This window comes from Ochlerotatus camptorhynchus, unplaced genomic scaffold (assembly GCF_037179485.1).
Source record: "Ochlerotatus camptorhynchus isolate MF236.1 unplaced genomic scaffold, CSIRO-AGI_Acam_v1.1 ptg000215l, whole genome shotgun sequence".
NCBI lineage: Eukaryota > Metazoa > Arthropoda > Insecta > Diptera > Culicidae > Ochlerotatus > Ochlerotatus camptorhynchus.
Window position 1 is genome coordinate 976,510 of NW_027040705.1, and position 21,150 is coordinate 997,659.

Consider the following 21,150-nt stretch of genomic DNA (forward strand, 5'->3'; position numbering starts at 1 on the left):
TTTGATAAAGAGCCACAAATTGTTGAGATATTGTTGAAAATCTAATACTGCTTCTTGATTCTAAATTCGTTCTACGAGTTTCAATTCCGTCCTAACGCATTGAAACGCCATAAGATTTTCTTCGTCCTACGGATAAACGTAGAAAAAGGGGATTCGCAGGGAGCACTTCTTTTGTTTTGAGAACAATGAGCGTAAATATTCATACAATGCGGTCTAACAGGATTTATGTTTTAGCTAATGAACTAACGCATCGGAACAAGCCTACGGTGAAATCATTGATATTATTGATGATTTCTGATCGATAGAACGGAAATGGGCGATTACGACGAAGTAGCGCTCTACCCTATATCTATTTTTAATACATTTTTATGTTGTTTTATCCTTTCAATTCTACTTCTAGGTAGTTTCAATTGGGTTCTTTGATTTTTAAAAAATATATCGGTTTTTATATATCATCTGAAAGAGCATCGTTTTCTGAGCACAGCGATATTTTTTCGAACCCACACACTTTCATCTCGATTTTTAATTTTGATTTTGAATGGTTTTGTAACATCGATCAACTTTATGTGGAATATATCGCGAATTGGTTGCCTGTAAATTCATAATTATCAGTTCGCGATATATTCCACGTAAAGTTGAGCGATAATACAAAACGATTAATGGACCTTACTGACTACCATAACCATAATCATTAATGTTCTCAAACCATAAGTAAAAACGTTCTAATATAGTTCTCTTTCCGAAAATGTATGGAGAAAACAAGAATTTGGAATGGTAATGGTTCTTAACGACCCATTATTTGTAAGGTCCGCTTCCTAAAAACCATAATACATAAGGTTAAAACTTTATCACACAAACGTTCATGTAAGGTTCCAAAACCATTTCAGATAAAGTTTAGGAGGGATTATAAACAATTTATAACCATTATCGGTAAGGTCAAGTGATGGTTTGCGTTTATGCGGGAACCTAATTAGGTTCTGCAGCGTGACGTCACAAATGAACTCAGTGTTAAACGGCTGAACCTTTTTGACAGTTCAGTGGTACTGTTTACAAGCACTTAGGCTCTGAACCATTTGGTGGATTATTTTAACTTTTGGTTAAAATTTGACAGATGGAAAGTTATCGATTAACCCTGCTATCCGAGCATGGTTATTTCTGACAGACAAGAAGTTAAATTTTGACAACTGTGGCTCAAAAACCGGTCGATCGACAGCACGGGGATTTTCGAACATAGAAAATAACTTTCGAAATGTCACTTTTAACCACGAGTTAAATTTAACTCGGCAAATGGTTCACACCCTTAGTCGTTTTTTCGAAAAAAAAAAATTCTAAAATTTCCGAATTTTAACTTGAAAATTGTCGAGGAACAGCGCATTGCAAGGATGTTGCTCGTGAACATTGCAGAAATGTGGTTTACATCTCACTGCAGTCTGAAAAATTATCGAGAAAATCCACCCAAGAAAAAATCGGCTAAGTCCACGTAAACAGTACCACTAAACTGTCATCAGATTGAGGTTAACCCCGACGGTGCAAAACCTAATTTTGATGTCGCGCGACGTGCGAGCAAAGCAAAGCATCGCGCAGTCAATGACGATTATATAAGGTCCGCGCCAACAGGCAGCTTGCTGGTGTTAGAAGCAAGAATATAAGGCTGTCCACGAGACAGCTGCAGATCCCAGTAGAACTGGCAGTTAATTCTCATATGAATTTCTGCTTTGTTTATGTTTATGTGACGTCACTGCCAACAGCTGTTTCGTGTAAAAAGATAAACATTGCAATGAAATTTGAAATCACTAAACATTTGCCCGTTTCACTAACACCATAAGGCCTGTTTGCCTAGCCCTTATATAAAAGACATTGTCGCGCAGTCACTCAAAACCAACCCGGGGGCAACTTGACAAGTCCAGTACATTTCCAGTGTACTCCGAAAATTTGGTGCTGGTGGTTCTGTCAAACTCACAAATTTCAGAAGTGTTATCTGAATAGGGCGAATGCAGATATGTAAATAAAGTAAATAAAATACTGAACATAAAAACAGATAGCCTCATCTGTTTCTTGAAACTTCAAGTTGGTGGGGAACAATGTTAATTAAACGGACGGGTGTAACAAAAGACAATCACTGAAATTTATTCGTTTTAGAAGCTCATTATGAATATCTTTTGTTGAGAGACGCTTATTTTAATTTATTTTATTTATTTCTTCATGTTTGAATGAATATACGAAATGTTAGTGTTCACACAGCAAACCTGCTACTCACCGCGAATAAGAATCAATTTTGTATTTTTTTTCACCCCTCAATAGAAAGATGGGGAAGTAAACTGTTTTTAATGATACGGCTTTTTATTGCAAGTCTTCACCGCACAAGTATGCTCAGAAACTTTATTCTTAAGACTGATAATATTCAAGAGCAAAATATAATAGAATCAACCAATGTGTTTTTATTTCTATTTGATTATATAAGAAAAACAATCTGTTCCAATTTGTTTGGATTTATTTCATTTCACCACGAAAATCATAAATCGCTCTTTTCACATGGCATTCTTGCTTGTTGTTTGACATCCACACATGGTGAAACAAAAAGTTGCCTTCCCATAGAGAAATACCATTGCGGCGGTGAAGGGCAGTCCCTTTGTTTACGTTGTGTGGCGACATCTACTATTTGCAAGTGGGTACGTGAAACTAAGATTATCTGTCACCTTGCCGGGGAGTTGCTCAAAACAGATTTGACACAGCACTTGGCGCCAAATCCAAGGGCTATTTTTGCCTTCTTAAATTTTTACGTAAAATAGTTTTACAAAATTAAAATCCAAAAAATATGACTGAAGACACTGTTTCTGATAATCTCGCGAACTTGAATCTCGGCGAGAAAAAACGCACGGATTACCTGGACTGGAACGAATACTTTATGGCCACTGCCTTCCTGGCGGCCCGACGCAGCAAGGACCCCAACACACAGGTAGGTGCATGCATCGTGAACGAGGAGAACAAAATCGTTGGCGTCGGATACAACGGATTTCCGATCGGATGCAACGACGATGACTTCCCGTGGGGCAAATCGTCCAACGATCCGCTCGATACCAAGTACGTGTACGTTTGCCATGCGGAGATGAATGCAATTCTGAACAAAAACAGCTCGGATGTGAAAAACTGCACCATATACGTGGCGCTGTTTCCCTGTAATGAATGCGCCAAAATCATAATACAGTCAAGAATCAAGGAAGTCATCTACATGTCTGACAAGCACGCCCTTAAGAAATCGACGATAGCATCGAAGAAGATGTTTGATGCCACCGGGATTAAATATTGGCAGTTTGTGCCAAAGAAGAGCAAAATCGTTATTGACTTTTCGGAAATAGATTGGGACAATCTGAATCAACTACCGGCGACTCCTCCATCCAAGAAGAGCAACGGCGTTGTGCGGTGCTTAAATACTGAATAAACGACTTTTATCGTAAACAGTGATAATTTATTGTTTATTAAATCTCTCTGCTATAAATAGTATGTTAATATGTCATTAGGATTTATACAATGAAGAAAAAACTTGTTCGAAAAAAGAAGGTATTAAACCACGGACTGGTGTAAAATAATAAATATACGTGTTATTCTTTCCATCTGAGACATTTCCGTTTTTGATATAAACCAATAAAAAAAACCTGCGTTTGAACATTGAAACAAAACATTGATTCCGAAAATGAGCCGTTTTCTTAGGTAGAGATTTAAAAAGTTTTTTTTTTGATAAACGTCCTCGTTTTAAAACTTACTTTATTCATACATTAGCAATTAAGGAAGATGTGCTCGTTTATTTGTTAGGGTGCCAAAGCTTCTACCAGCTTTCTGTAAAACTTCAGCATGAAAAAAAAACTCTAGAAAAAATAAACTGACTAATCAGTTAGCACTGTTGGTCCTGTCTTTGATATCTTGGTACACATTTCTCGTTGAGCATGCTGAATATAAAAGTGTTAGTCACAAACCCAAACACCAAACTCTAATTTCTTACAAACTATACAAAATAAATCATTACTTGTTCGGTAAAGTCGAAAAACACATACACTCTTTCACGTCATATCCACTTTCTCTGAGGGCACTAAACGCCCTGCTATCTTTTCAATTTAATGGGTTGACCCTGATCCTAAATCTAAATAGAGTACAGTTACAGCGCCTTGCTGTATCTTTCTACTTGTAGAAATTCAACGAGCGCGGTTGGAGGCTCGTCTTCTTCAGACAGTTGTGGGCCTGCTGGGTCATGTAGAGCTGATCGCGCGTTTTACCACAAGCCCATTTTTCCCACTTGGGATCGAGGATCTGGAACGGCACGGAAAGCCATTAGCATGTTTTTAACAAATTAGAACGGAGCGCATCACGTACCTGTTCCGGCTCCACCGGTTTCTCCGGGACATTTTGCGTATTCGACGGTTCCAGCAGTCCACCACCATCCAACAGTAGGTCGGAATCGCTAAGCGTCTCCCGCAGTATACTCGGAGGAGAGAAGATCACACCGGAATCGGATATCAGAGATTTACTCTGTAGGACAGCGGTAAATGAAAAATCCATGAAGAAAATTTTCATCCATAACGTTGTAGTTGATGTTGTTGTTGTTGTTGTTGATGCCACTTACCGGTGTCTCGGCGAAGAAACTCATGTCGGAGTTATCCCAGTTCTGTGTGAACGCACTTTTCTTCGCCCGCGGCGATGGTGCAACGGGTTGCGTGCGCTCCCTGACCGACCGCCTATCACCGTTGGTAACTGTTTTGTCCAGATCGGTTCCGCTACCGGAGTTCTCTTTGGCCTGTTCGCTGCTCATGATTTCCGCAATGTCCTCGCCCAACCGTGCCGGGCTCGGTGGAATATACCTGTGGGAAATAATGATGGTACTCAATGATGAGCATGAAGGGAACCTCACTGGTCTTACACTTCCGAGCGTTTCTTCCCAAATTCAGCCAGAGCGTTCTTGAATGGTGTGGGCGTTCGTGGTTCCAACGCTTTCATATCCTTCAGCGGTGTTTTGATTGGACCTCTGACGTCGTCATCCGCACATTCCCTTTTCAGATTTTGTCCCTCTTTCAGAAGGATCGGTGTACTCAGTAGACTAGTGTCGTTGGTCTGCAAAAAGATCAAAATGTTCAATGTGTCTTCACCACAATTAGCCAAGCTAGTTAATTCAATTAATCGCATAAACAAACAAAACAAACCAAAAACGTACTTTAAAGGCAGTTCTTTTGACCGGCGTGCTAGCCGGAAGCTGATCAAACGAAACATTTAAGCTGGGTGAGTTTAAAAACTGGCTGGGTGAGAAGGGGAGCGGTTTAATGGGAGTGACCGTTGGCGACATGAGATGCCTTTCGCCATGCTGGTGTTCGTCACGAGGCTGTTGCTGATGATGGTGGTGGTGGTGGTGATTGTGTGACTGATTAGTACCGGTACCCGTACTACCCAGTGCCTGGCTGGCAGCAGTCGTCACCTGGAGAAGTTGTTGCTGACGTTGCTGCTGGTGAGCTAACATGAGCTGCTGTTGGAGGTCGTTCTGGAAAAATGTGTCGACGTGTGTTAAATTTTGTAAAAGTGCATCAAAGATCACATTTCATTTTCGAAGTAACTGCTGCAAGATTCTTCATTCGGGTTACGAAATGATACATTAAATACAAACAGCAAAAGCAAACAGAACGAAATCAAAACTTTGCAAACATCTTACCATCTCGTTTTCATCCCTGAATTTCCGCTTCCGTCGCAGAATGCTGGGTGTATTGATCTTGAACTTCCGGTCCTTTGCGTCCCCGTCGTTCCCGCTGAGCAGATCGCTAAAGTCCACATTGGTAGGCGTGTACGGTTGATGGTTATTATTGCTGTTGCTGTTATTACTGCGACTAAGAACGTTGTTGTTGTTGTTGTTGTTGTTGCTTGCAACTACTTTGGCATTGACGAATGTGGCCTTCCCCGTGGAATACAGCGGTGCAATGACAAACTGCTTTTCGCTGGTGGCATTAGGCATTGGCGAAATGAGGAAATCTCCCTGATCCGTTGATACCGCAATCGGACCTCCGTCCTTATCGAGCGAATCCTCGTTAATACTTTCGACCGATGCTTTCTTCCGATTATTGCAAATAATGTTCCGCAGACTGTTCTGCCCACTTTGCGGCGGCTGCTGCGAACTGGACTGGTTCGACTGGTTGGAACCCGATTGGTTCTGCTGGCTCTGACTGCTGGTTTTCGGTTTGCGACGAGTCGCTTCAGGTCCCTCGTATTTCCGACGCATCGTCGAGTTCCAGTGGTTTTTGATGGCATTGTCAGTACGGCCTGGTAGCAGTTTGGCAATCTTTGCCCACTGATTGCCCCACTGCAGGTGTGCCTGGTAGATTATGTTGTCTTCCTCTTCGGTCCAAGCGGTCTTTTTGATGTTCGGATTTAGGTGATTGTGCCACCGCTCGCGACACTGCTTACCGATGCGGCCCCGAAGATGGCGTGCGATAAGGGTCCACTTTTTCGGCCCATACTTGGTGACCAGTTCCACCACTTTGTCGTCTTCCTGTAAGGTGTATGGAGAGGAATGTGCGTAAGTCATGGCTAATCAATGGAAAAGGACGATTTAAGTTAATTAATTAATTTTCTTCATAGATATTTTGTTAATTAACTTAGAAAATCTAGTACAGAAAGGTTTCCTGCAGTGTTACCAAATTAGCCTCTTTAAGGCTATCCCATTTGACGCAAGGATAATTAAGATACACATCGAATCGGGTCGAGCATCGCCTTTACCAAACTCAACATTGATGAGGGGTGTTTCCCCTCGCCACCACTAGCAAAATTGATGACTATGATGGAAATGGATGACTAAAAATTGGAACAGATTGGCCAATTGGTTCCGGTTTTATTCCGGGTTTCCGAGAGGACATCGGGTGGAAAGGGGGACAAACGGTACCAGTCGTCTAGAAGAAGGTGATGCTAGAAATCCACTGCAACAGGCATCTATGGGTAGTGCTGATTAATATTTTAACAAAACCAACCCACAATCTGTGTCTAAAAACTGAGTGTCCACCGGAAGGCCATTAGGTGACCCAGATCAACCTGAATCTTGATTATTATATTCAAAGCGTTTTTATGTTACTTCATACGCGAAGTTAGCGATTTTCAGAGTTGGTTGGAAATGCTAACATGAATGATCTTTAGAAGAGGGTAGGTGGATAGTTCCGTTAGAGTACGGCAGTATGAAAATTGAATAGAAGTTGAAAATGCGCGAAGGGCGAATAATGCGAAAGTATAAACTCATACGCACATCTTTTGCCTAACACGTACGATGTACGCGGAGACTTGAAGTATGTCATACTTCAAGTCTCCGCGTACTCTAGCTAATAAATTATCACACTATAAGCTCCATGTTAGTATTTCCAACCAACTCTTGATTATTATGTATTTTTGATCAAAGTACGCCTTGATTTTTATCTGCCACTATATGGAATGTAGTCGGATTGTGTTTTTTTATATATATACTAGCTGAGTGTACCCGGACGGACGGACGGACGGACGGACGGACGGACGGACGGACGGACGGACGGACGGACGGACGGACGGACGGACGGACGGACGGACGGACGGACGGACGGACGGACGGACGGACGGACGGACGGACGGACGGACGGACGGACGGACGGACGGACGGACGGACGGACGGACGGACGGACGGACAGACAGACAGACAGACAGACAGACAGACAGACAGACAGACAGACAGACAGACAGACAGACAGACAGACAGACAGACAGACAGACAGACAGACAGACAGACAGACAGACAGACAGAATTTTATCAAGATAGTGAGATTCGGATAGATACTGAATCTTGGAAATTTCAATATTCCGATGGTATTGTGAAGAGAATTTATAAGGAATTCTTGAGTGAATATATATCCGATTCTTAGAAAAAATTAAAGGAAAACTATGCAGAAATCTAAGAGAATCAAACTCTGAAGATAGCTCTAAAGAAATTTTGGAGAGGAAAGATATTTTTACGAAAGCTTCAAGAAATTTCAGAAGACAATTTAATAGGAATAATTTTAGGGATTTCTACGGATAGTTCAAACGAAATTCTTAGGCAATTCTTAGGAGAGTTCCAAGAAAATTCCGACAATAGTTCTATGAGAACTTGGAAGAGTGTTCCCAGAATTTCATATATTCGAATATTATGCTGGAGCGTTTGTTTCCGGTTCTAATTTCGGCGATGTATGCGAGAAAATCTGAGAAAAAACCCATACTGAATTCTAAAGGACCTACCCAGAGATTTCTGAGGTACATTTGAAGTGAAAGTTAAGGAAAGTTTGGGAGCGAAGTTGAATCAATTTTGAGGAAAATCTTGAACCATCTCAACAAATGTTTGAAACTCTCCCTAATAAACGGGTACCATACACTAACGATAGTATAGATGATACGACCATACAACATAAAGTTGGAATGATATCCCGAATTGGTGGTTAGGCACTTCTTATGGTTATTGTTTATGCGGGCTGAGACATAAGCAAGGTTGCTGATCCTCACAGCGAAGCACAATTCGTTAGGGTAGAGAACTACTTCGGCCTAATCGCCCATTTTGGGCCTATCGAGCAGAGAACTGCAAATAAATTCTTGATTTCAGAGTTAACAAGTCAATTGTGCGTTTGGTACGATACTTTAGTTTATAAGCTACGGAACGAAGTCAATGAGAATGCGTGATATGAAGGTTTGCACCCATTATTCCCAAACACAAAAGAAGCACTCCGACCGAATCACTTTTTATCTTCATCCGATAGGCCGAAGTGAATTCATTGGCGTTTCAATGCGTTAGGCCGAGTTTAGAATCCGTAGGCCGAGTTTGGCGTCAAGAAGCTGTGTTAGACTTTTGACAATATCACAACGATAAATTTAGAAGCCAGCAGTAATAATAACATTTCGTTTGATGATAAACTGCGCTAGATTAAGAAAGGCTAAGTGCGGGTTGTGCTTAATAGGCCGGAAATGGGGTAATTAACCCTATATATTTCACTCGATGTTGCTGAAGTAGTGCTGCATGAGAGCGACTCTCTTCTCGTGCACGAAAATATATCTCCCAAGTATCTAGACTCACCTCACTGCGTCCTAGCAAGAAGAACGGTCGACTTGTTTCGCGCTCCGTTAATTTGGAAGATTTCTCGCTATTATCTGACGTAAATAATCAGTTTTTTCTCGCTTAGTGATTCCTGGCATAATTCCCGATAAATTTATCAAAAGTGAGTTTTTTTTCTGAGAAGAAAGTGTGTTTTCGGCATCATCGGAAGGAAAATTGTTTTTGCGATTGCCAATTCGCCAACCATTTTGCGCACCATCGGTGCGTGGTCACGCATACCTGTGCACACGGATCATCGTCATCGAGTGTCAGCATCTGCCTCCACATTCAAACCGCTCATCCATCTCGTGTGTTCAGCTGAGTGCCGAGCTTCATACAAGCACACACCAACGAAGACCGCCCGCACACGCGGATCGAAGATCATCAAAGCTGCGCGTCGCTCCGCTGCTGCTGTGTAAACGCTCGGTGGTAGTAGTATAGGATTATCAGATAAGTTTTTGTTCTTGTTTCTTTCTTTCTCCCATCAATTAAATTTTAAGTTTGTGTTTCTGTGTTTGTATTTTTTCTCGTGTATTGTGTCCGAGTAATTTTGATTATCGTTGCAGTGGTAGAGCGTTTTTCGCTCCCACTAGTACGGCAAAATGGACATTTTGTCGGAAGACGAAATGGACGTTTTGTCGGAAGATGACACCACTTTGCCACGCGATAGCAAGAAGGGTCGAAAACGTCTGTCATCCCAGAAATCAGATGATGCCATCCCTGCTTCGTCATCTCAGTCTGGTAATGGACAGGGACAGATAAGCCCCCGATCGCGAGCCTACCCAGAAGACTCGACTGGCCCATGGGTTGTTTACTTTCAGCCCAAAAAGAAACCTTTGAATGTAATGCAAATTACTAATGATCTGACGAAGCGGTTCTCGGCCGTGACCGAAATCTCGAAGGTGAGGTACAATAAACTTCGCGTTGTCGTCTCTAACCTGAAACAAGCTAACGAGATTGCTGCCTCCCAGCTCTTTACACTCGAGTATAGAGTGTACATCCCAGCTCGTAATGTGGAGATCGAAGGTGTGGTCACCGAAGCGAGTCTGACCCCCGAGATCTTGGCGAAGCAAGCGGTTGGCCGTTTCAAGAACCCCTTGCTTCCCACGGTTGAGATACTGGAAGTCCAGAAGCTGAACTCAGTATCTTTCAGCGAGGGTAAAAAGAGCTTTACCCCCACAGACTCGTTTCGAGTGACCTTTTCTGGTTCAGCCCTTCCTCACTACATCGAGTTGGGAAAACTTCGGCTACCTGTGCGTTTGTTTGTTCCTCGGGTCATGAACTGCCAAAACTGCAAACAGTTGGGACATACGGCCTCTCACTGTGGCAGCAAGGCACGCTGTTCCAAATGCGGGGAGAAGCACGAGGATGGCGCCTGCACAGTCACTGCACCAAAATGCGTGTACTGTAAGGGAACCTCATGGTCTCTCATCGTGCCCGGCGTACAAACAACGCGGGGAGAAACTAGAACGCTCTCTTAAGGAGCGTTCCAGGCAGTCTTTTGCAGCAATGCTAAAAACAGCCACACCATCAACCAACGACAAAAATCCCTTTGCTGTTTTGTCTGATGACGAGTCTGACTCTGACTTGGCTGAGGAGGGAGTTTCTTTCAGTTTTCCGGAAGGTTCTGCACGGAAACGAAAACGCATCCGTTCGCGGAAAGTTGCAGATAAGGAACCCCAAATCAGCTTGCCCAAATCAAGGAGTGATGGAAAAAAGGAAGTTTCAACTCCTCCTGGTTTCCGCAGAACTGACTATAACCAGAACTTTCCATCTCTCCCGGGGACATCAAAAACCCCTGATGGCCCATTTTTAAGAACAGAAACCCCTTCTTCATCCGGGTTGTTCTCATTTGATAAAATTGTGGACGATATTCTCAAGTACCTCAATATTTCTGATCCTCTCAAAAGCATTGTTCTGGCAATGCTTCCTTCTGTGAAGACCCTCTTGAAGCAATTGACATTGAAGTGGCCCCTCATTGCAGCAATCATTTCCTTCGATGGATAATTTTCCAAACGAGGTCGGGGATTTGATCACTGTTCTACAGTGGAATTGTCGAAGTCTCATTCCTAAATTAGACTCTTTTAAGTTTTTAGTTCACAATAATGATTGTGATGCATTTGCTCTTTGTGAAACTTGGCTCTCTTCAGATATAGATCTTCCTTTTTATGATTTTAACATTATTCGACTGGATCGTGAGGATTCGCGTGGAGGAGGGGTACTTTTGGGGATCAAAAAGTGCCATTCTTTCTATAGAGTGAATCTTCCACAATTTCCAGGTATTGAAGTTGTTGCATGTCAGGCTATTATTAAAGGTAAGAGCCTTTGTATAGCTTCTGTTTATATTCCTCCTAGAGCCGTTGTTAATCGAAAACAACTTTCAGATATATGTTCAGTACTTCCTGCTCCACGGTTGATTATGGGAGATTTTAATTCCCACGGTACAGGCTGGGGGGAACTGTATGATGACAACCGTTCTACTTTGATATATGACCTCTGCGACAGCTTTAATATGACAATTCTTAACAATGGAGAAGTAACACGTTTGGCTGGACCATCCTCGAATGGAAGTAGATTAGACCTCACACTTTGCTCTAACTCATTATCGTTGGATTGCACGTGGAATGTGATCCAAGATCCCCACGGTAGTGATCACTTGCCGATCAAAGTTTCAGTTGCCAGTGGGTTCAATCCGTCGGAACCCGTTAACGTCGCGTACGATCTTACCCGTAATATCGATTGGACAAAGTTCAAGAATGTGATAGAAGATGCCCTAACGTCGGTAGAAGGGCTTCCACCGTTGGAGGAATATAACTTCCTCTCCAATCTGATCTTGGACAGCGCGCTCCAAGCTCAAACTCGGCCGGTTCCAGGAACGTCTTTCCGTAGGAAACCTCCTTCCCCTTGGTGGGACCAGCAATGCACTGAGGTTTATCGTAAAAAGTCCGACGCGTTTAAGCTTTTCCGGAAACGTGGAACACCCGTACATTTCGAAGCGTACTCGGCTCTTGAACGCGAACTCAAGAGCCTCATCAAAGCCAAGAAACGCGGATACTGGCGGCAATTCGTGGACGGATTATCGCGCGAAACGTCGATGAATACGCTTTGGAATGCGGCGCGAAGGATGCGTAACCGATCTTCAAACAACGAGAGCGAGGAGTACTCCGATAGTTGGATCCTCAAGTTCGCGCGAAAAGTATGTCCTGATTCTGTGCCGGCACAGATGATTCCTCGCGAAACGACGAATTCGGTAGACGAGATCAGCCAGCCTTTTTCAATGCTGGAGCTCTCACTCGCGCTCCTTTCGTGTGGCAATTCGGCTCCGGGGGCTGATAGAATCAAGTTCAACTTGTTGAAGAACCTCCCAGACGTCGCTAAGAGGCGCATGTTGAACTTGTTTGGTCAGTTCCTGGAGCTTAATATTGTTCCGGATGATTGGAGGCGGGTGAGAGTTGTAGCCATTAAAAAGCCTGGAAAACCCGCGTCAGATCACAATTCGTATCGTCCCATTGCGATGTTATCGTGTATTCGTAAATTGTTGGAGAAAATGATCCTTTTTCGCCTGGACAAATGGGTTGAGTTGAACCACCTACTCTCAGATACTCAATTTGGTTTCCGTAGGGGCAAGGGAACGAACGACTGTCTCGCGTTGCTTTCCACTGAAATTCAGTTGGCTTTTGCTAATAAAGAGCAAATGGCTTCTGTCTTCTTGGATATTAAGGGGGCTTTTGATTCAGTATCGGTTGAAGTCCTTTCAGACAAACTCCACGCTTGTGGCCTTTCTCCATTAATTAATAACTTTTTGTACAATTTGCTGTCAGAGAAACATATGAGGAAGCTGGCAACGCTGCTAAGAAGTGAAAGTTCGGAGGAATTTTTTGTCCTCTTGAATTGAGTGATTTTGTAGTGTTTTTGATTCGGAATAATATGTAGATGGTGTCGAAATTACAGTTTAATGTAATTAAAGTTCAGTTCAGTCTAGTTTGTGAGAAAGTTGTGTAAAAAATAGTGGAAATATGCATAAGTTGAATGAGGTTTCGGAAAGAAACTTGGAACTGTCTGGTAACGCATGGAGAGGAAAGTAACGCTTGATGGTGACGACATGGTGACAGCTACAAATCAGCCATCTGACATGGACGGTTATCTACCTATGGAAAAGCACGATTTTCTGCAGTTTTCGAATGGACCGGTTGGAAGGAGCTGTCAGATAAGTACCGCGCAATGCATATTGTTTTAATTTTGGTCTGGTCCCCGTTCGTTTTGATGACTTTGGTCAATTTTCCTGTTCCTTGATTGATCCTTTGGACAATTTTCCTGTTCCTGGAGGTGGATTGAATGGAATTATAGGCCATACAATGCTTTTGATGGTTGATATAAAAATTTTGTCGATTTACTTGTTGACGTTCGCGCTTTCAGCTGGTAAAATCTATGTTTGTTTTTGTTACTGGCTTTGATATGGAGATTGCTGACTACGTTACGTACAGGTGTTGTATCAGGAAGCTTTTATCTTAGCAAAGGATTTTCCGATGAAACACACGGCGAATGGGAGAGACCCGGGTTTTGAGTTTGGTTTACCTATAAGTCGCTTGAGGTGCTGGAGGTCGGTGATGGGTAGGTTTGCCAAATGTTTTCCAAGGAAGAAAGTCCCGAGTATGAGGGGGGCTTCATTCACTCTATTGATACTACTCCTAGACTGAGTGGAATTTTCGTCAATTTTCCTCATTTTACGGTAGATTTTTGGGGTTTTCCACGGGAGAATGTGGGGCGGTTTTTGCTCGTTGCAGATTTCCTGCACTTTTTGCGATTGTGAGTAGTGGACTAGAATTTTTTTTTTTTTGACAGTCTCTGGAGGATCGTATTGGAACGAGCGGCACGCTTGGATAGAACTACTTAGTTTTGGTAATGGTATGTCACATAGTTTAGTACGGAGGACGGTAGTGTAGTAGTTTATAAAATACGCGTTAGTTGATTTTTGAATCGTGTTTGAATGATTAATTTACTAAAAATTCTGGGTCATGGGATTGCACTCATATGTACTAACCCGTCAGTCAACAACGGGAGTAACGATACGCATTTAACGGTTTTGGGTTGTATTCTTTGAGCGTGAAATGCAAAACGTTATTTGTGTTATGTTATGAGCTTTTGCATTGGTCTTGAAATATTTCATTCAAAAGCTTTGATTTAGTAACGCTTGAAAATTCTGGTCAGCAAAGTAAAATACAGTTTCTCTGGAATAGAAAGAACGAAGCAAGCTGTGATGTAACAGTAAATAAGTACCGTTGCCAAGCAACTCAAGCCACACCGCTCGTGCGTGTCACAGTGTTGCCGATTTATTATTGGATAATGTTGATCATTAAAACATTAATTTTGAATTACAAATGATAGGACAGTCTTATTCAAATGCCGTAATAAAACCTCTAAACAAAGCAAAATGATTTATATGGTTTTTATAAAAGTTAACGATACCAATACTAATAATAAACACGATTTATTCACAAAGGGAGAGGGTCTTTCAATTCTGTCAACACTGTATTGAATCTTAAATACCATACTCGTTCCGGTTCCAATTCAAATTCTACAACGCGAGTTTTTCTCTTAAAGTTTCATCAGTTTATGTGCAATTTAACACTAACTAGAGTCACAACGTACTCCTCTTTTTATATAAGGTGTTTTTCAAAGGATGATTTTAACGCACTGTTCGGAATTTGAATCAATACGGTAAATCGCGCGATGATCGAGACGTTTCCGTCGGATAAGATTATTTTGCGGCCGAGTGTCTAGGAAGCTATGGAAACCGAAATGGCTCTTGATTTTGTTTTATGCCCTTATAGTATAAACCACCATCGCACTTCGTGAGTTGCCCCAATAGAACCCTTCCTTTTGGTTTGAATCAGTACAAATTCGTTCTATTATATAAAAAAAAGAAGTATACATATTCATTTTCTTCCGAACTAAATAAACCACCATCACACTTTGTGAATGGCCCCAACAGTATCCTTGCCGTTGGTCTAAATCGGGTCAAATCGGTTCTAATAATTATTTTATATTCAATCAAGTAAACCACCATCACACTTTGTGAGTGGCCCCAACAGCATCCTTGCTGTTGGTTTAAATCGGTTCAAACCGCTTATAATTAATTATTTTGGTCATTGATAAAATAAAATAAACCATCATCACACTTTGTGAGTGGCCCCAACAGTATCCTTATTGTTGGTTTAAATCGGTATACACACATCTAATAATAATCTACATCTCTAGACAGCCGGCTGTTTAGAGCATAAATCGAAAACACTTATAAATAACTACACAAAACAAAAGATCGCATCACTTATCAAGGTGAATCCTGATCCAACGAACCTAACCCACTAACAAAACCTCCTTCCTGTGACTTTTGTGGGATGCAGAGGTAAACACGGTCCCAAAACAACAAAAGTCACACACTAACATTCCTTCCCTCTCCCACCTGATTGCAAGGACGTGGCCGGTGACGTTATTGATCTTTAAAGGTAGGAGTCACTGGAACATGTACACTGAGAATGGCAGGTTACTCCCAAGCCCCATTCAGTTGATTCTTTGTACAATTTCACTGGTTCAGATCAATCACGGAGTGCAACTATCGATACGTGCAGTCAGACTAAGCTAAGCTAAGCTAAGCTAAGCTAATTTGCTGTCAGAGAAACATATGAGCTTTTCTCATGGAAACTCTACAGCTTCACGATTTAGCTACATGGGTCTCCCCCAGGGCTCATGTTTAAGCCCCCTTCTGTATAATTTCTACGTCAGAGAAATTGACAATTGTCTAAGGGACAACTGCACGTTGAGACAACTTGCAGATGACGGAGTAGTGTCTATGACAGGACCCAGAGAGGCCGACCTGCAAGGACCCTTACAGGATACCTTAGACAATTTGTCTACTTGGGCTATCCAGCTAGGTATCGAATTCTCCACGGAGAAAACTGAGTTGGTCGTTTTTTCTAGGAAGCATAGCCCAGCACAACCAAAGCTTCAACTTTTGGGTAAACCGATCACTCATTCTATGTCCTTCAAATATCTTGGGGTCTGGTTCGATTCAAAATGCACCTGGAGATCCCACATTGAGTATCTGAAGCGGAAATGCCAACAAAGGATCAATTTTCTCCGAACAATTACCGGAACGTGGTGGGGAGCCCATCCGCAAGATCTTCTAACGTTGTACCGGACAACGATTTTATCGGTTTTAGAATACGGTAGTTTTTGCTTCCAGTCGGCGGCTAAAACTCACATCATCAAACTGGAACGGATCCAGTATCGCTGTCTTCGTATCGCGTTAGGATGCATGCACTCGACTCATACGATGAGTCTCGAAGTGTTAGCGGGCATGTTGCCACTCTCTGATCGGTTTTCGGAATTATCCCTCAGGCTCCTCACCCGTTGTGAAATTATGAACCCACTGGTGATTGCAAACTTTGAGAAGCTTCTTGAGCTAAACCCTCAAACTCGTTTTATGTCATTGTACTACGTGTACATAACACAGGATGTCAGCCCTTCGCAGCATAATCCATATCGTGTTTGCTTCTCCGACTTCGACAGTTCTGTTCATTTTGATTTATCAATGACGCAAGAGATTCGCGGAATCCCAGAGCATCATCGTTCCATGATTGCTCCGTCAATTTTCGTTGCAAAGTTTGGCCAAGTTGATTCCGCAAGATCGTTCTTCACAGATGGATCACTAATAGAGGCGTCCGCTGGTTTTGGTATTTATAACGAATTTCATAGCGCCTCTCGAATGCTTCAAGCTCCTTGTTCCGTATATGTTGCTGAACTGGCGGCAATACATTATACGCTAGAAACGATCGCCTCACTTGCACCAGATCATTATTTTATTTTTACGGATAGTCTCAGTTCTGTCGAGGCTATTCGCTCCATGAGGCCGGTAAAGCACTCCTCGTATTTTCTCATGAAAATACGAGAGCTTTTAAGTGCTTTATCTTTAAGATCTTTTGTCATCACCTTTGCATGGGTCCCATCTCATTGCTCGATTGCGGGCAATGAGAAGGCGGACTCGCTTGCAAAGGTGGGCGCTATGGAAGGCGATATTTACGATCGACAAATCGCCTACGACGAATTTTTCTTCATTTATCGTCAACAGTCACTCGCCAGCTGGCAACATAAATGGAGTGAAGGGAGTTTGGGACGATGGTTGTATTCAATCATCCCTAAGGTGTCGAAGTGTCCTTGGTTCAAAGGTTTGGAGGTGGGTCGAGACTTCATTCGTGTGATGTCTCGCCTCATGTCCAATCACTATTCACTAAGCGCTCACTTGTTCCGTGTTGGGCTGGGGGACAGTAATCTCTGTGAATGTGGACAAGGTTACCAGGACGCAGATCACATTATTTGGTCATGTGCTGAGCACCGTGGAGTCAGATCCGAGTTGTACGATTCCCTTCGGGCTCGAGGTAGGCAACCTAATGTTCCAGTTCGGGATATTTTGGCTAGACGCGATCTGGAGTTTATGCAACTCATATATGTTTTCTTGAAGAATATTAACCATAGATTGTAAGTTTGATTAACCTTGTGTTTAGTTTGTGTTTTGTATGTGTGTGTGTATTTTTTTTTGTAGATTTGTTTCTGTAATAATTGTATAATTACAGAGTTGATATAACGTCGATAGGATTAAGTATTTGTTTTAGAAATAGTGAAAATTTTTAATCATAAATCATACTCCAAATCTCCTTTTCCCTCTCCCGATCCAAACAATTGTCATCCACTAACCTCGAGAAGACCGCGAGTAATCGGTTCCAATCCTTTAATTTTAGATTTAAGACATTTATAATGTATAAAGAAAATGATAACTTGGCTCTGTAAAGTTTATTCGAATGAGCCTGTACAAATAAAGTAATTAACAAAAAAAAAAAAAAAAAAGTATCTAGACTAACATTTGAAAGGGGCGGAAGTGCCAAAATGTTAACAAACCATATTTAGCCACATATAGATAGAACAGCTCACAAAATACTCGATAAACACGAAAAAGCAGAAGAAAATATCATTTCAAATCATCAAAAACGTTTCCTTTTACATGGCGTATTTCCAATTTTCAACTCTATGGCTCATCTGGTTCTTACGCCTTGCACCAGAACAACGAATTATATTGTTTTAATATGCCAAACGTACTGATTCTGAAGTATCTAGTCACGCCCGATTCATTTGAAATGCATCCGATTGATATTTCACGTGTAAAAAACTGAACAAAACGAAGACCAAAAAATCTCCGGGGAGAACCAAGGCGGAACAACGAACAAAAAATCCCGAGGGTGTATTTCCACGGCGTATCCCCAGTGTTGGCAGTTCAAACGGTGGAAGATCCGGGCAGTAACAACATGTATGAAATTATCAGGACGTATAATGTTTTTTTTTCTCAATTTCACGACATAAAGAACTTGTTTCGAGTTGTGAGTGATGCACGATTATAAATTAAACTATTAACTATATGTCAAGCTAATAAAATCATCCAGAAAATGGAAAGCCGTGAAATAGGATTAATTTGTAGGTCATCAAAATTCGGATATGGTGATTTTGGAATTCAGCCCTTTTCAAATGTTAGTCTAGTAATTCGGTTTTGCGCTTCTTTTACATTCTCTCGTCGTTCGCTGAGTTACGGCTTTAGGCAAGCCAACAATCTTCACTCATCCGCTTGTTCGTTACTGGACGAGTTTAGCTGGGTCCAGTGGCGTTTCCCTAACCTCAATCTACCTGGTGCTGAGAGTTGGTGCACAGGTAGATTGAGGTGCAAACAATTATCAAAATATTATTTGCAATGGATAGATATCGAATAAACTAGAAGATTGAGTGTATTTTTCAACCGATTCGAGTATGGCATTAAATCTTGTTTTGACAGTTGGTGCACAGGTAAAAAGTGAGGTTACGGGACGCCACTGGCTAGGTCCATTCGATTCGATTGCTATTGGTTTCTGGGTAATCTTCACAAAGAATGCAAGATCCCACGCGCGATTCGATGTACTGAGCTGGACGCTTGAGTCACAGACAAACAGACATAACTCTCGCAAGTTTTTCATCGAACAAGCATTTAACGGTCAATTTAAAAGTATCGTAGTTGGTAGTACCGCCACCTGTGGCGCACATAGCCAATTCCATTGCTTATGACGTTTACACACTACCGCCATCTGTTCAGCGTACTAACCACCACAGTGTACCGTATGCGTGATAATGTTTGAGCCATCGTACAAATAAGGTTCCTGTTTCACCTGTGCATACAATGCCATGGTTTTCTTTGCATGCACGTAGCCTATAGCTCATACCGTAGTAGGATGTGTATAAAAGAAAATGATTTACTTAGTTTGACAGTTGCACCATGAAGAAGTGGCAGCGTATTCGTGATTTGTCCCACGCGCAAATGTCGCAAAAAGACATTTCAATCGCCGTGGGTGTGTCCCGGTGGACCGTCAAAAGGGTTTTAGACCGAGAAAAGAAAGGACAACTATTCGGGAAGGTGGCCACAGGTCGTCCGAAATCAGCTCGGGTTCCGAGGGTTATCGCTGCTATCAAAAGGAAGATTCGGGTGAATCCAGTGCGTTCAATAAGGAAAATGGCAAAGGAACACGGGATCAGTGACTTTACGGCACGGAAGATCGTAAAGGAAGATTGCAGGGCTAAGTCGATGGCACGGAAGAAAACTCACATGATTACCAATCGCATCAGGGAGCTACGAGTCGAACGATGCAAGAAAATCTTGAACTTCCTTAAGCGAAAAAATCCGGTAATCCTGTTCACCGACGAGAGCATGTTTACCGTCGATCCCGTATCAACTTCCAGAACCGATACTGGTCGGTTCTCTTCCGGTAAAAGACGTGGTCGACGAGCACAAGAATGTGTATCTGACCAAGCATCTTGCTAGCGTTATGGTGTTTGTATTGGTGGCTTCCGATGGCAAAAAAATGGACCCGGTGTTCATTCCAGAAGGCGACAAGGTCAACATGGAGGTCTACATCGGGATTTTAAGTAAGTATGGTCTTCCGTGGATCAAAGAACAGTACGGTGCGAAGCCAAATGTTGTATTTCAACAAGATGGGGCTCCGTGCCACACCTCGAACCGCACTCAGAAGTGGTTGCAGGAACATCTTCCGTTCTGGGCGAAGGATATGTGGCCGCCATCCAGCCCCGGTCTTAATCCGCTGGATTACTCAATATGGCGCGTCATGAAGGCCAAGGCCTGTTCTGAACGCCACCCGAGTACAGCAAGCCTCAGACAAACATTGACCCGTACCTGGAGAGAAATGGATCCAGCAGACTACATTATTAGAACCTGCCGTGCATTTTGGAAGCGTGTTGAGGCCGTTATTGCAGCAAGTGGAAACTCGATCGATGATTAACATAGTTTAAGACTCTGAAAAAAAAACTCAAAAACAATATTTTTGAGAATTTTTTTAAATTTTGACATTGCTCAATGGTGCAAACATTATCACGCATACGGTACTCAACAGATGGCGGTAATGTTTTAGCGACGATGTTTTACATTGAGAAATATTCAATGTTTTATGTCTGTTTGTCTGTGCTTGAGTGGTAGCTTGACGCTGCGCTGGAGCGAAGCATTTTTAATCATTCAGCAATCGCACTACTGTGGGTACAGATAGGGTGTATGCGCGAGTACAGGAACTTTAAGTTAGGTAAAATCTTTATAAATAAAAATAAAAAGGTTCGTATGTCACGCTATAACTCGAGAACGGATTGACGGATTTCAATTTTTTTATTTTATTTTGATGTTTCGGGCCCTGACGGGTTTAAATCAAAAAACTAGGCAGTACGTTGCTTGCCAGGTCAGCTAGTAACATAATAAAAATACTTCATTAGCTTTTGCTCCTCGAGTTCCGGATTCAAAACTTTGGGGCCGTTGACCAAACTCCATAGCGCGTTTGGAACAATTAAATATGTAGCACAATATTGCAATGTGTAGTATTGAATGATAGATGTTGGTTCATTGCCTAAATTGGTGACTGTGCGCCACTAAACAACCGGTATCGCCACTGAATATAAAACAAAGATCTATTCAATCT

The 21,150-nt window shown here is 42.1% G+C and overlaps 3 protein-coding genes across 5 annotated transcripts in view; 2 read left to right on the plus strand and 1 right to left on the minus strand.

Annotated features, from left to right (window-relative positions):
- Nucleotides 1–21,150, plus strand: part of conv (convoluted) — a 378,533-nt gene that overhangs the window by 154,277 nt on the left and 203,106 nt on the right. The gene's annotated exons all lie outside the window — the stretch shown is intronic.
- Nucleotides 2,736–3,538, plus strand: LOC135703537 (deoxycytidylate deaminase). The gene has a single exon (XM_065224777.1). It carries the CDS (start codon nt 2,816–2,818, stop codon nt 3,437–3,439), a length of 624 nt encoding a protein of 207 aa, XP_065080849.1. The 5' UTR covers nt 2,736–2,815; the 3' UTR covers nt 3,440–3,538.
- Myb (proto-oncogene like protein Myb) overlaps nt 3,733–21,150 on the minus strand; it is a 42,896-nt gene continuing 25,478 nt past the window's right edge. The window contains exons 4-9 of one of the 2 annotated variants that reach the window (XM_065224764.1): nt 5,690–6,520; nt 5,201–5,521; nt 4,910–5,100; nt 4,616–4,850; nt 4,366–4,521; nt 3,858–4,302 (exon numbers count right to left, since the gene is read on the minus strand). In XM_065224764.1, the coding sequence (XP_065080836.1) occupies nt 4,174–4,302; nt 4,366–4,521; nt 4,616–4,850; nt 4,910–5,100; nt 5,201–5,521; nt 5,690–6,520 (1,863 nt within the window). In that variant the 3' untranslated portion in view covers nt 3,858–4,173. Of the gene's footprint in view, nt 4,303–4,365; nt 4,522–4,615; nt 4,851–4,909; nt 5,101–5,200; nt 5,522–5,689; nt 6,521–21,150 lie in introns of both variants that reach the window. The other variant, XM_065224765.1, reaches the window with a different exon arrangement.